The sequence below is a fragment of the Marmota monax genome, unplaced genomic scaffold, assembly GCF_021218885.2.
Source record: "Marmota monax isolate L192 unplaced genomic scaffold, Marmota_monax_Labrador192_F-V1.1 WCK01_AAM20220418_F8-fsc00151, whole genome shotgun sequence".
In the NCBI taxonomy this organism is placed as follows: domain Eukaryota; kingdom Metazoa; phylum Chordata; class Mammalia; order Rodentia; family Sciuridae; genus Marmota; species Marmota monax.
The window spans coordinates 2822039-2837100 of NW_026694226.1; the positions used below are offsets into that span (position 1 = coordinate 2822039).

General features: G+C 40.2%; 1 protein-coding gene across 10 annotated transcripts in view; it reads right to left on the bottom strand.

The window, feature by feature from the left end:
* Positions 1-15062, bottom strand: part of Rbms2 (RNA binding motif single stranded interacting protein 2) — a 72117-nt gene that overhangs the window by 7798 nt on the left and 49257 nt on the right. For 8 of the 10 annotated variants that reach the window (XM_046466785.2, XM_058586160.1, XM_046466783.2 and 5 more), the window contains 8 exons: positions 12719-12777; positions 11750-11841; positions 10270-10427; positions 4734-4813; positions 4493-4602; positions 4116-4162; positions 3862-3955; positions 123-200 (listed from right to left, as the gene is read on the bottom strand). In XM_046466785.2, coding sequence (XP_046322741.1) covers positions 123-200; positions 3862-3955; positions 4116-4162; positions 4493-4602; positions 4734-4813; positions 10270-10427; positions 11750-11841; positions 12719-12777 — 718 coding nt within the window. Of the gene's footprint in view, positions 1-38; positions 201-3861; positions 3956-4115; positions 4163-4492; positions 4603-4733; positions 4814-10269; positions 10428-11749; positions 11842-12718; positions 12778-15062 lie in introns of all 10 variants that reach the window. The other 2 variants (XM_058586162.1, XM_046466780.2) reach the window with 2 other exon arrangements.

Below are 15062 nucleotides of genomic sequence, written 5' to 3' on the forward strand. Positions count from 1 at the left end.
AATTTAAGGGCTGCACAAGGTACTGAGCCAGAACTCACACCCACATCTCCTGTCATCAAAGCCCTTTGTTTTTCTTTACATCAAATTGCCTCTTTTGCTTCTGCCCACTTCTGAACACTCACTGAAGGCTGCATGAGGTATGACTGGTGGTGCATCCAAGATGGGTTAGGTAATTGTAGAGGAGATGTCTGAGTCACTCTCTGATGTAAGCAAAAACAAACAGAAATGTTAACTGCCTAGAAACTATTGTTCAATGATCTGATAATAATTATCAATGATCTGATAATGTTTAGCAAAGTTCCCCAAAAATGTCCCCCTCAGAGCATAGAAACATTACTAAAAGTTATTTTAAAAATATTAACTCATAACTATTCAATAAATAGCCTGATTAAAAACTGGCAAAAGAGCTTGATGTGGTGGTGCACACCTGTAATCCCAGCGGCTCAGGAAGTTGAGATAGGAGGATGGAGAGTTCAAAGCCAGCCTCAGCAAGGGTGAGGCGCTAAAGCAACTCAGTGAGATCCTGTCTCTAAATAAAATACAAAAATAGGGCTGGGGATGTGGCTCAGTGGTCAAGTGCCCCTGAGTTCAATTCCTGGTACCAAAAAACAAAACAACAAAAATGGCAAAGGATTTGGAAAAACATATGCAATAGAAGGTGCACAAATGATAGTAAGCACATGAAAGAGGTGCAAAAGCAAATAAAAAACACAATGGTGTACCACCACACAAACCCAGGAGAATGGCTCTAATTAAAAAGATAAGTGTTTTACATGGATGTTGAAATATAAAATGATGCAATCACTTAGGAAAATACTTCAGCAGTTCCTAAAAAAGTTAAACATAGGGATACTATGTAGCTCAGCAATTCTACTCCCAGGTTCATGCCCAAGTGAAATGAAAACATATGTATCCCCTAAAAAATCTATCTAAGAATGTTCATAGCAATATTATTCATACTAGCTAGAAATACTTCAAATGGCCATCAACTGATAAATGATAAATGGATAAACAAGATGTGGTATATCCATGCAATGAAATATTTTTCAGCCAAAAAATTAATGAGATATTGATAAAACATGGATGAAACGTGAAAACATGCTAAGTGAAAGAAACACCAAAGACAACATATGACTTCATTTGTATGAAGTGTTCAGCACAGGCAAATCTACAGACACAGAAAATGTTTTATAGCCAGGTGCCATGGTGCATGCCTATGATCTCAGTGACTAGAGAGGTTGAAGCAGGAGGAGCTCAAGTTCACGGCCAGTCTTGGCAATTTAGTAAAACCTTGTCTCAAAAAAAAATTAAAATAAAATAAAATAAAATAAAAAGGACTGGGGATGTAGCTCAGTGGTAGAGCACTCCTGGATTCAACCCCAGTACCACATACACATACACAAAAAGAATGAATATTATAGGTTGCCAGGGCATTTTAATTCAACAGGAAAAGGATGCATTATTTAATAATTTGGTGCTGGGACTAAATTAAAATTCTGGAGGAAAATATAAAAGGACTCCTATCTTGTACCATACACAAAAATAAGTTCCTGATTATTAAACTTTTTAAAAAAATATTTCTTTTTGTTAGATGTAGATGGACACAATACCTTTATTTTATTTATTTTTATTTTTATGTAGTGCCAAGAATTGAACCCAGTGCCTAACTCCTGCTGGGCAAGTGCTCTACCACTGAGCCACAACCCCAGCCCCATGATTACACATTTAAGTGTAAAACAATAAAATAAAATCTTAGAGATCACACATACAATATAGTGTACTATAAAAGCATGCCACTGCACCCAGCTAATACTTTTTAAATTAAGACACAAAATTTAAAAGATATAAAAGAGAGAGAGCAGGCATAATGGCACATGCCTGTAATCCCAGCAATTTAGAAGGCTGAGGCAGGAGGATTACAAGCTTAAGTCCAGCCTCAGCAACTTAGTGAGGCCCTAAGCATCTTAGGAAGACTCTGCCTTAAAATAAAAAGGGCTGGGGATGTAGCTCAGTGGTAAAGTGTCCTGGGTTCAATCTACAGTGCCAAAATAACGATAATAATAATAACACAGAGGGTTTTGTTTGTTTGTTTGGTTTTTGGTTCAGGGAATTGAACCCAGGGGTGCTTAATCACTGAGCCCAATCCCTAACCTTTTTTAATTTTGAGACAGGGTCTTGCTAAGTTTCTTTTTTTTTTTTTAAATATTTATTTATTTATTTATTTTAGTTCTCGGCAGACACAACATCTTTGTTTTGTATGTGGTGCTGAGGATCGAACCCGGGGCGCACGCATGCCAGGTGAGCGCGCTACCGCTTGAGCCACATCCCCAGCCCCAAGTTTCTTAGGGCCTACATTGCTGAGGTGGTCTTGAACTTGTGCTCCTCCTGCCTCAGCCTTCTGAGTCGCTGGGATTACCATGTGTGTACCACCATGCCCGGCCAGAGATGTTTAATAATAGGCAAACTTAAAACTTTCATATGACAAAAACTAATGATTCCCACAGTATGGTCCATGAACCATCCAACAGTAGAAGCAGCAGGAGAATCACCTGGGGACTTGTTAGAAATGCATGTTCTTTCCTTCCCTACTAGATTGACAGAACAGAAAACTCTGAGTATGGTGCCTAGGTTTTAGAGAGTTCTCTAAATGACCCAGAGAACACAGTTAAAGTCCCAGGGCCACAAAATCAACAGAGAAAGAATAAGCTCGGAAAAAAATATTTTTAACTAAGGTAACATTCTGAGAATACTTAAATCAAGAGTTTGTATAAATTGATGGGGAAAAGACAAATAACTAAATAGAAAAATGGGCAAATCAGAAGAACAGCAATCAGGGAAGGGCAAATCAAAATATGACAAGCAAAAAATTCACTTGCAGTCAAAGAAATGAAAATTAAAGTAACAATGTATTCTGCACTCATCAAGACAAGAAACACTTTTCCAAAGCAGACAGCTATGGTTAGAGAAAAATGGTGATGGAAACATTGCTGATGGAAACCTGAATTGACACAGCTTTTGTAGAAAGCAATCTGGCAACTTGGATAAATCTGAAAATCCATATACTGTTCAACCTAGCAAGTGCTTTCCTGGGACTCTAGCTCCCAGGAATGAATGCACCCATAAGAATACAGGTACAAGACTGCTTCCAAAGCATTATTTGTAGCAGCAAAACTGAATGTAAGTTAATATCCTTCACTGGGGCAGAGTAGAAGAATTCTGGGATGAAATATAAGGCAATCATTTAAAAAGAAATAATTAGAGCAAAGGATCTCAACGTCAACTACAGTAGAATCATCTGGAAGGCTTGTTAAAATCCAGATTTTTGTTGGGCCTTATTCTCAGAGTTTCTAATTCTGTAGATCTGGAGTAGAGTCTAAAAATTCATATTTCTTATAAGTTCCCAGGTAATGCCAAAAGTGCAGGGACAGGGACCACACTTTGAGAATCATTTGCCTAACATATTAGGTGAGATGAATATAAAATAAAAATATATTTAATATGGTCTGATTTTTAATAAAATACACAACTCCCCAAACCCTACACATATGTGTATGTTTGCATGAAGAAAAATATGGGAAATGCTATACAAAAGGAAATCAATAAGGGTTTACTTGTGGCGGTGGTGAAAAGAGAAAGAGGATGCCTCTAAATCATGTGTTCACACAGACAGACATAAATGCTGTTTACACACACGCACACACACACACATCAGTTTATACTTTTATGTAACATTATTTTTATGTAGTTTATAGAAAGAAAAAAACAAAAACCAAGTTGTTTCTCATTTCTCACCTTACATTCCTTCACCTAAAACACATGGTAGGGAAAATCACCACTCCCTTTTTTTGGGTGTGAACGTACCTGATAAGAGGACACAGGAGATGAAAGATATGGGGAGAGTGCAGACTGAGCCAGCATCCTGTTGGGGGTGATGTTATAAGGGGCTGGGTAAAACCTGTAGGAAGGAACCTTACTCAGTAAAAAGTCACAGGAAACCCCAAGGTCCTCTGATGAAAGCATAGCCACTTTCCACTAATTGCTATTTGAAAATCAAGATGAAATATCCACAGGCCATGGTCATTTTCAGGTGACTCGATTATGTAAAAGACACTTACCCATTCTGAAGAGCTGTGGTGGGGTCAAAAGTCAAGGCCATTCCACCCTATAAGGAAAGAACACAGAATTCATACTGTGAACCTTTGGGTAAGAACAGGAACAAAACCAGAATGCCAAGGCTGGGGATGTTTTTTAAAAAGTTCAACTAATTAAATTCTGGACAAGTCCCACTACAACTGCTGAGTTGTTCCAACTGTAAAGGCTGCAGAACCCCACTCACTCAAGACCCACACTCGAGATTTTGTTAAGCCATCAGCATTTCTCATTTACACCCTAGAGCTCTCAAGCTGGCCACCTAAGCTCACAGAAATTAAACTATAGTAATTTCCATTCCACTTTAATGTCCTTAATAAACCTGTTTTCAGGGACCTCTTACCATGTCTCCACTCCTTGGCCAGGCCCGTCCATTTTGCACAAATTTTCCTTGGTTTTGTCGTTTCTTTGGCCCACCATCAGCAAATTTACAAAGCAAGGGATCAGACGGGGCTGGCAAAACAGAAAGTAGACAGGCAGCTGAGTCTCACCTCAATGAGCAGACATACTCATGCAAAACTCCTCCAGAATCTTAACTGGAAGGAACAACATGTGGCTCTCAGCCTGATTCCCAGATGCCTCACCTGGTACTCCAGGGGGAGTCTTAATATATTTTCCATTAAAGTGGGTGATGATAGCTTCACACTTCTCTGTGGACTCCATCCTAAGAAGCACAAGAGGGGTTAGGCTCTAGCTTCTCCAAGATCTGTGCTCTCTACACATTCAAAGAGAATGCCCTAAGTTTCCCAAAAGTTCAAAAGTTATGACTATAAAAACATAAGAGTTTCTGCAGCTTATGCAACATCTAAAGAAGATCCCCTCAACCATCTCCTGCAAGGAATCCTAAAATAATGGAGGTCTTCAAGCTATTAATAATCCAAAAAAGACTCTGACTGGGATTGGAATGAGGTTCAGTCAGTGATAGAGTGCTTGCCTAGCATGAACAAGGCCCTGGGTTTGATCCCAAGCACTGCTAAAAAAAAAAAAAAGGACACTGATAAATGAGCCTATCATTGTGTCTGGCACCGAAATAAGAATATAAGAAATAGTAGCTGTTAAATTACTATTTTTAATTTTTAGCAGTACTGGGGATTGAACTCAGGGCTCTACCATCACTAAGCTTTATCTCCAACCCCCCCTTTTTTCAGTATTGGAGATTAAAACAGGGGTGCTTTACTACTGAGCTACAGCCCCAGTCCTTTTTGAGACAGGGTCTTGCTAAGTTGCCCAGGCTGGTCTCAAACTTGTGATCTTCCTACCTGAGGCATGCACCACTGTTCATAACTTTTTTTTTTTTTCCTTGAGATTCAGGAGCACTCTACCTCTGAGACATATCCACAGTGTTTTTTTATTTTGTCACAGGGTTTGGGATTACCACCAAGGCATGTGCCATCACATCTGGGTAGACTTTATTATTTTTTATCATAAAATCCTAATGGAAGCCGGGCACAATGGCACATGCCTGTAATCCCTGTGGCTCAGGAGGCTGAGGCAGGAGGATCGCAAGTTCAAAGCCAGCCTTAGCAAAGGCGAGGCGCTAAGCAATTCAGGGAGACCCTGTCTCTAATAAAACACAAAATTGGGCTGGGGATGTGGCTCAGTGGTTGAGTGCCCCTGAGTTCAATCCCTGGTACCTCCCCAAATAAAAAATCCTAATGAACATTGTTCTTTATACTAAGGAAACTGTACAAGCTAAGATTTTGCAATATTTATTTTTTGCTTCTGGTTATAACTATTGAGGCCCACTTAGCTACTGATGACATTATTAAGATTTTAGGAATCTGTTAATAAAGGGCTCATGGTCCATAGTAATAGGAAGAGGAATACTGGGAACTACTAGGCTGAAGTTTCTTTCTGGGCAACGAGGACTGAGTAAGGGATCAGAACATCTAGATATCAGCACCAGTTTACCACCCTGAACTCTGTTAGAACATTCCAAAAAACCCTCTGGACCCATTCCTTATTTGTGCTTTAGAGACAATCAAACTCAATCAGTGATGTATAGATTGATTGAGATAATATATAGTATATAGGTGTGTTCTAAAAATTATAAGGGCCTATATGTTGTTTCTTCATCTACTACCACATTTAAATTAAGTCAGTATACTTTCTATTACAATAACCACTAAAAACATTAATAATTCCTCTACAGGAAGCAACTTTAAGAAAGCCTCAAATAAACCAGGCTCGAAGGCACACACCTATCATCTCAATGACTTAGGAAGCTAAGGAAGGAGGATTGCAATTTTGAGGCCAGCCTCAGCAATTTCGCAAGGCCCTAAGCAACTTAGTGAGACCGTGAATCAAAATAAAAACATAAAAAGGGCTGGGGATTTAGCTTAGTGGTAAAGTGCCCCTGGGTTCAATCCCCAGTAAAGAAAAAAAAGGAATAATAATAATAAGTAAAAAGGGCCAGGAGCCAGGTGTGGTGGCACATGCTTGTAATCTGAGGGCCAGCCTCTCAAGGCCAGCCTCAGAAAATTAGAGAGGCAAAATTTAAAAAGGGCTGGGGATATAGTTCAGTGGTAAAATACCCCTGGATTAAATCTTCAACACCAAAAATACAAATAAAAGGCCTCAGGTGGAACCTTTCAGGGAAAACCATTTTTAGAGAAAATCAGTTAGATATTCTAGAGCAGTGATCTTCAGTTCAGTAACTTCTACTTACAGTCCTTCCAAAGCATGAGTAGGCAGAGTGTTTAGAACCTCAACTTCCTCAAAACTCTTTCCTCCAGGGATCTGCCTGAAGGAGGACTCATGACTGCTAATGGTCAAGGCTAAAGTCCCTTCTCATAACCACTGTCTTAATTTACTTCTTATCCAGCCTAAAACTCAACAGCAGATATTAATGACTAAATTTCAAATCCTTTTTATAAGTCAGATGGAAATTATTTGCTTTCAAAAAGTTGGAAGACTTTAGAAACTTGTCAATGCACAAAAAAATCAATTGTGATGACAGATCACTTTGGTTCTTGGCATATAATTCAGAAGTAATCCAAAGAATTCTCACTGTAACAAAGCCCCTTCCATTCTCGTCTACTCATTTATATGAACAAGGTTTCTCAGCATAAAAACAAAAAAGAGGAACAAAACTGGTGTTAAGCCCTCACTTGTTATAGCAACAAACAATATTCATTGCTGGCTACATGACCTAATAAGAAAAATCTAAAGAAAATAAAACTCATCCATGTCATAGGAGATTAATTTTCAACAAAGTTTATTTTATATAAAATAATTTTGTATGAACATTTTAATATATTTATGATGTATGGTGTGCCTGTTGACTAATAATTGTAAAGATAATTCTCTCATGGGTTAATATACACACAGCCTAATGGCCACAAGGAAAAAAAGTTTTAATTTATACACACACACACACACACACACACACATTTTGTTGAAAGGAAACAAGGATGATCCACAGAAAGACTCAAATATAAGTCTCTAGGAAAATGACATGCAAACACAAGATCAAGAAGATAAAAGGAATGTTATAAGAACAATATGAGGTGTATGACTATTAAGAAAGAAATGGCCCGTATATTTTTTGTTGCTGTTTGCAGTGCTGGGGATCAAAACCAGGGCCTCATGCATCCTAGGCAAGCACTCTACCACTGAGCCACATCCTTAGCCCTGGTCCATACAGTATTGTTTGTTTGTTTGATTTTTGATACTGGGGATTGAACCCAGGACACTTTACTATGGAGACATATCTCCAGCCCTTTTATTTATTTTCATTTTGAGACAGGGTCTCACTAAGTTGCTTAAGGTCTTGCTAAATTTCTGAAGCTGGCTTTGAATTTGAAACCCTCCTGCCTCAGCCTCTAGAGCCACTGGGATTATATGTGTGCCCCACTGTATACAGCTGGCACATACATTTTTCTTTTTTAATATTTTTTAGTTGGCAATAGATGTTTATTTATTTATTTATATGTAGTGCTGAGAATTGAACTCAGTGCTTCACACATGTTAGGCAAGCGCTCTACCACTGAGCCACCACTCCAGCCCCTGGCACATACATTTTTAAAGGGACAATTTTATGTAACAAATTACTATATTTAGATCTCATTTGGATACATTTAAAAATCGTGTAAGAGTTTTACTTAAAATGTCGATATTCAGAAATTACACTTAGCAAGAATCTAAATGTATGAAGAAAAATTATAGATGTTAACATAAAAACAGAAGAAAATTCATAATTGTTTCTTTTTTTTTTTCATTGTTTTTTGTTTTGTTTTGTTTTTGTGATACCAGGGATTGAACCCAGGGGAACTTAACCATTGAGCCATATCCTCAGTCCTTTTTTATATTTCATTTAGAGACAGGGTCTCACTAAGTTGCTTAGGGCCTCTCTAAGTTACTAAGGCTGGCTTTGAACTTGCAATCCTCTTGCCTCAGCCTCATTAGCCACTGGGATTATAGGCATGAGCCACTGAACCCAGCTTCATAGTTTTTATAGTCTTCAAAGCCACAATTCCCAGATTGTACTTTCATGCATCCTGGGCCACTGTGAGAAACTAAAAAAGGCACACTTGAAGAAAAATAGAGAAACATCTGTTGGATGTTGTGTAAAATACTAACTTAAAGTAGGCCACTGTTTTGACATTACTTTCCCCTACAATTATATTTTGCAAAATTGTTTTCAATAGTCGCTATGACAAAAGCAAGTACCATAAGAAAGCCAGTGTGCGACAGGAAATGAGGGTGAGGTTATCCATTCTGGTTCCACGGTTTGAGAATTTGTACAGTGTCTAACAGGCACATATCACTAGAGTAAGTAGAGTAAATATGAGTGAAATAAAAGTATTTTCCTGCCAGGCGCAGTGGCTCATGCCTATAACACCAAGCAACTCAATAGCAAGTTCAAGGCCAGCCTGGGAAATTTAGCATTACCCTGTCTTCAAAATTTTAAAAAATGTTTAAAAGGCTGGGTATGTAGTTTTGTAGTAGAGTGCCCCTGAACTCAATCCGCCCCCCACCCCACAAAGAAGAAAATATGGGAGCTGGAAAAAAAAAAAAGTGATGACAAGCCTAGAAACCACTGTGGTTTTACCTGGGATTGCCAGCAGGTGGAGCTGCCCAGATTGAGCCTGGTAGGGAAGAGGACCTATTCATTAGTCCCCAAATCTGCAATAATCAGGGAGTGTTCAACCAAGGGAGTGTTCATAGGTCAGGCAAGACATTGTTATATAAAAAAGTGTGTTATATAAAAAAGATTACTTAGTCTAGTAACTTTCAAATAAAAAAGGCAAGAGAATCTCTAATCAAACACAATCTTAGAATAAATAAAAGCAGAACAGTTTCTTAAATAGGCTGGGAGAGACTGAAATCTCAAAACAATGACACCTGAGTTCAGAAGTGGGCACCCTGGAGAGTTCTGCAGCTCTAAGGAACAGCTTAAGAAAATCACTAATGTAAATTAATCTCCAGTGCTGGGTGTGGTGGTACATGCCCATAATCCCAACAACTCAGGAGCCTGAGACAGAAGGATCACAGGTTCAAGACCAGTCTCAGCAATTAGTTAGGTCATGAGCAACTTAGTAAGACCCTGCCTTGAAATTAAAAAAAAAAAAAAAAAAAAAAAAAGAGCTAGGGATGTAGCTCAATGGTAAATCACTTCTGGGTTCAATCCCCTGACCCAAATAAATAAATAAACTTCTGATTTACAGTCAAGTATTTTTTTTTCTTTTTTTTTTTCAAGAGAGAATGAGAGAGAGAGAGAGAGAATTTTTTAATATTTATTTTTTAGTTATGGGCGGACACAACATCTTTGTTTGTATGTGGTGCTGAGGATAGAACCCGGGTGGCACACATGCCAGGCGAGCACCCTACCGCTTGAGCCACACAGTCAAGTATTTTTTTAATACTTATTTTTTAGTTGTAGTTGGACACAATACCTTTTATTTATTTATTTATTTTTATGTGGTGCTGAGAATTGAAGCCAGGGCCTCGCACGTGCTAGGGGATAGCTCTGCCATTGGGCCACAACCTCAGCTCCTACAGTCAAGTATTTTTGACCAATAGTTTGGTCCCTTGGTGTGTGTGTGTGTGTGGGGATGTTGGTGCCTTCCCAAGTGACACTTTATTAACCTCATCATTTTCCACTTTCACATCTCTCACCTTGCAAAGCCAACCCCTCTGCTGATTCCACTGGTGTCTCGAAGAATTCGGGTGGAGATAACCTGTCCAAAGGGCTTCAGCATCCCCTCCAGTTCTTGCTCATCCATTGACAGTGGAAGGTTTGAGATGTATAAGTTTGTGGGGTCTTGCTCCTGTTGCTATGGAAACAAAAAAGAGAGAAAATAAAGCTCACATCCTTTATTCCCCTCCTACTTTCAGCTATCATCTATAAAATGACATTTCAGAAAAGAGATAGTAGAAAGGGTTCCACATAAACAAAGAGAATCTTAACTATCTGTTACACAGTCCAATAAGACAAAAAAAACCCAAAAAACAGATTTACCATTTCTAGTACTATACAAGTCATGGATAGTACCTGGCTGTCTCTTTAAGAAGTAGGCTGAGTAGCACCCCCTCTCCCCAGCAGCCTGCCCCAGAGGCTGGATTTTCTTGGACTGCTCTCACCAAGGATGGATTGTTTTGAGTAGCCCCCCTCCCCCTCTTCCGGTCACAGTACAATCTTGGAGTAGGAATGCTTGTTCACCCCCTGACTGAAAGAAAAGCAGGAAGAGGGGAGAAGGGGACAGAGAAAGGACCAGATGTGTAGCTCAGTGGTCACCACAAATCCTGAAAACTTCTGAAGGCTCCTACAGGCTGGAGCTGCAGTCAGAGCCCTTTATATCAGAAGGAAGACCCAGAGGGTCCCCCAGAAGGCAAGCAATGGCAGTATCTTCTGATGGCTGTTTTTAAGAACTTAAGCAGTCACTCTGCCCTGGGCAGTGATCACCAGCAACCTTAACCCCTCTTTGGCCTTTGCCTTCAGGGTTTCCTTTTTCTTTATTACAGAGAGAAGCATCTGGCAGTCCTGCCTCATTAATTCTAGACATAGTGTTCATGATGGCTTCAGAAAGGCAAGAGGACAACCCCACCAAAGAGAAGATACAAGACAAGCTTCTAGTTTTCTAGTAATCTAGACCAAAAACAGTTCCAGACAGATCTGAGCAGGAGAAACAGTTTCCTTCCTTGCTGTGGCTTCCCTCTGGCTCCCCACTCCACTCCCTGCCCCTACTAGGAATAGTGTTGGGAGGGGGAGAGCATTGTTCAGAACCTCTGAATTGCACAACAGACTTCTTCAGAGAATGTTGCAAAATGACCACAATCCCTCTGGTAGGGAAGTGGGGCCAGGGTGGAGATAGGCAGCAGGATTGCAAGAGGCCTCCTGACCCTCCTGCAGGCTTATAATAACTTGGCGAGAGGAACAGAGTGGACAGAGCTATCTGCCGCAGACTGAATACAATCTTGCTCCAATACCCAGGAATGCTCAATGGACCCATATCCAGACTGACTAGACCCAGGGACAGACAGTGCTTGCCTATGAATTTCATGGGGCATTTCAAGGCTTTCACTCTGGAAGCCTTAGAACTGGAACTTTAGTGGTAACTACACCCCTTGAAGGAATAGACTGGAGTGGCAGCCTTACCTTTGCCATTTGTGCCTGTATACCACTGGCTTTCAGAGCTGTTACAGCCTTCTGTGCTGCTAAAGGACTGTCAAAATCCACAAAGCCATAGCCTGGAACAGGGAAACAGCATCACGGGGAGGTGGGAGGTGTAAGGGAGGTAGGATGCTCAGGCTTTTCAGGAGACAGAGAAGAGTTATGATCCATGTAAGGGAAGTGGCAGGGAGAAAGACAAATTAACAGGTTTCAGGTGGCTATCCATGTGCTTCTCATGCTCTGAGGTTGGGTCTACTTTGTGGTTAAGGATGCCAAAGGAAATGAGGTCTTTGTGGTACCCTTGCCCTCCCCTTTAAAAAATCTGAGATTTTAGGATCTAGGCCTTCTAATAACCCACAGCCCTCCTCCACACTTCTAAAAGAAAACCCTGCCTTCTTTCCTAGATACACCCCAGAAATGCTAGGCATGTGGGGAATATAGCCTCTCCTGGACAAATGGCCACCCAGCCACCTGCTGGAAGAAGCCCACCCCCCCCAACCCACAGCCCTTTTTCCTCCTTCCATTCTCCAGCTCCACTCAGAACTGCTAAAAACCCCAAATAAAACTACTCATTCTTGGAAAATAACATCTACTGAATCATCCTTCCACCACAATCAAAAGGCATATACATTGCTTTACAAAGTAAAAAAAAATTTCCTGCCAACCTTTAGCACCTCATCCAGGGAAACATGAGGTCAAAGTGGACCCAAGTGACTCAAGGAACTCTGTGCAGCAATCTGACTTTGGCTTCTCAAACAGCTCTAGTCATCTGGCACCAATTAATCTAAATATCCACTTGTCTTTTGAGCCTGAAAACCTCAGAGACTTTTCCTGGGCACTGGGTACTCAGGCTCTCTCAGCAACAAAGACCATCCCTTGCCTCTCTCTCTCTCAGAGGCAAAGATGGCTTCACTCACTGCTATTCTCCATCCCCAAGGACAAGTATTCTCTTACCTTTGCATTTGTTTGTGGTCTTGTCCAGTATGGCCTTCGTGGAGACAATCTTGCCGTATCTAAGGGAAAGAAAAATGCAAAGTGACAGCTGAGCACAGTGGCATATCCAGTAATCCTACCAACTAGAAAGGCAGGAGGATAACAAGTTCAAAGCCAGCCTCAGCAATTTAGTGAGCCCCTGAGCAACTTACTGAGACCCTGTCTCAAAATAAAAAAATAAAAAGGGCTGGGGATGTGGCCCAATGGCTAAGCACCTCTGGGTTCAATTCCTAGTCCCCCCTAAAAAAATAAAAGAAAAGTGATAATCTGGGGACAGGGACTAACAATAGGACAGAGATTAAGACAACTAGATTAATCCATGCCCTTCATGTGCTCCCAGTAGGACTACTTTTCCTATTTATCTTAATAAAAATGATAAAGAGCCATCATTTGGTGTGGTGCACACCTGTAATCCCAGCAACTCAGGGGGCTGAGGCAGGAGGATTGCAAGTTCACAGCCAACCTCAGCAAAAAGCGAGGCAATTAGCAACTCAGTGAGACCCTGTCTTTAAATAAAATACAAAATAGGGCTGGGCATGTGGCTCAGCGGTCGAAAGCCCCTGACCAATCCCCGGTACCAAAAAAAAAAAATAGAAATGTCACCTTAATAGAAACCTATCACTTCAAAGAAGCCTACAAAGAAATGAACTGACTATAGTCCTTATAATACCAATACATTTCTCTCTTTTTCCTCAACTAAAACTCAAACACTAGTTGGATAGAGATGACTGTCTTTTGGGAAAGATGCTTGGCAATACCCACAAGGCAGAGTAAGTGCAGAGCTCTGGCTGTTATTCCTTGAGTACTGAAAATAATCCTTCACATTATTTGTCTCCTTTTGGACAAACTATAGACATTTCTTTTCTCTGACATCCATTTTCATCCCTTTACTGACCCCTAATGAAGGCCAACCTAAGTCAAACTGCTTTGGTTCAAATCCTGGTTCTGCCACTTTCTAGCTAGGTTTGGTCTTGGACAAGTCATTAAACTTTTCTGAAATGGCTCGGCTTCATCATCTATAAAGGGAAATAGGATTGTTGGGAATATAAAATGAATTAATGAATATAAAGCACTAATGTTTACCACATGGAAAGCACTTGAAAAATCTTAAGTGCTATTATTATTGTTGTAATATTCAAGAGACATCAAGTTTAACCTATAACAAATGGCTCTCTCTCTCCCCTGCCTTACCACATTCTAAGACTTTCTTTTTTCATTGTCAACATTTCAGTGTACCCATCAATACGTACAATTATGATGCACCAATAAAAAAACAGGGAAAGAGAAAAAAATTATGCATACTAGTGAAGGGAATAGGAACAAGACCAGTGTAACAGCAGTATTAAGAAAGTCGTGTTGGGGCTGGGGATGTGGTTCAAGCGGTAGCACGCTCGCCTGGCATGCGTGCACCCGGGTTCAATCCTCAGAACCACATACAAAAACAAAAGATGTTGTGTCCGCCGAAAACTAAAATAAATAAATAAATAAATATTAAAATTCTCTCTCTCTCTTTAAAAAAAGAAAAAAGAAAGAAAATCGTGTGGGCTGGGGATGTGGTTCAAGTGGTAGTGTACTCGCCTACATGCGTAAGGCTCTGGGTTCGATTCTCAGCACCACATAAATGTAAAATAAAGATACTGTGTCCACCTAAAACTAAAAAAATAAATATTAAAGAAAGTCGTGTGAAGATGGCCATAATGGGAAACGGCTGTAATCTCAGTGACTTGGGAGGCTGAGGCAGGAGGATCACAGGTTTGAGGCCAGCCTGGTACCTTCACAAGACCTTATTCAAAATTAGAACAAGAAGGGCTGAGAATGTAGTTCATGGTAAGGAGTCCCTGGGTTCAATCCCCAGTATCACAACCACAAACATACACATACAAAAAAAGTCATCTGGGAGTTGGGGTTGTGGCTCAGAGATAGAGCACTTGCCTAGCATATGCGAGGCACTGGGTTCATTCCCTCAGCACCACGTTAAAAAAAAATGATAAAGATATTGTGTCCACCTATAACTAAAAAATAAATATATATTTTTTAAAAAGTCATTTAAAACTTGGAGATAAGGCAAAAGGAGGACTACATATCCTTTGGGGGGGGTTACTAGGGATTGAACTCAGGGGTACTCACCCACTGAACCACATCCCCAGCCTTATTTTATATTTTATTGAGAGACAGGGTCTTACTGAGTTGAGTTGCTGAGGGCTGGCTTTGAACTTGTGATCCTCCTGCCTCAGCCTCCGGAGTCACTGAGATTACAGGCATTCGCCACCACTGCATATTCTTTTAATGTCATTTGAGAACATTG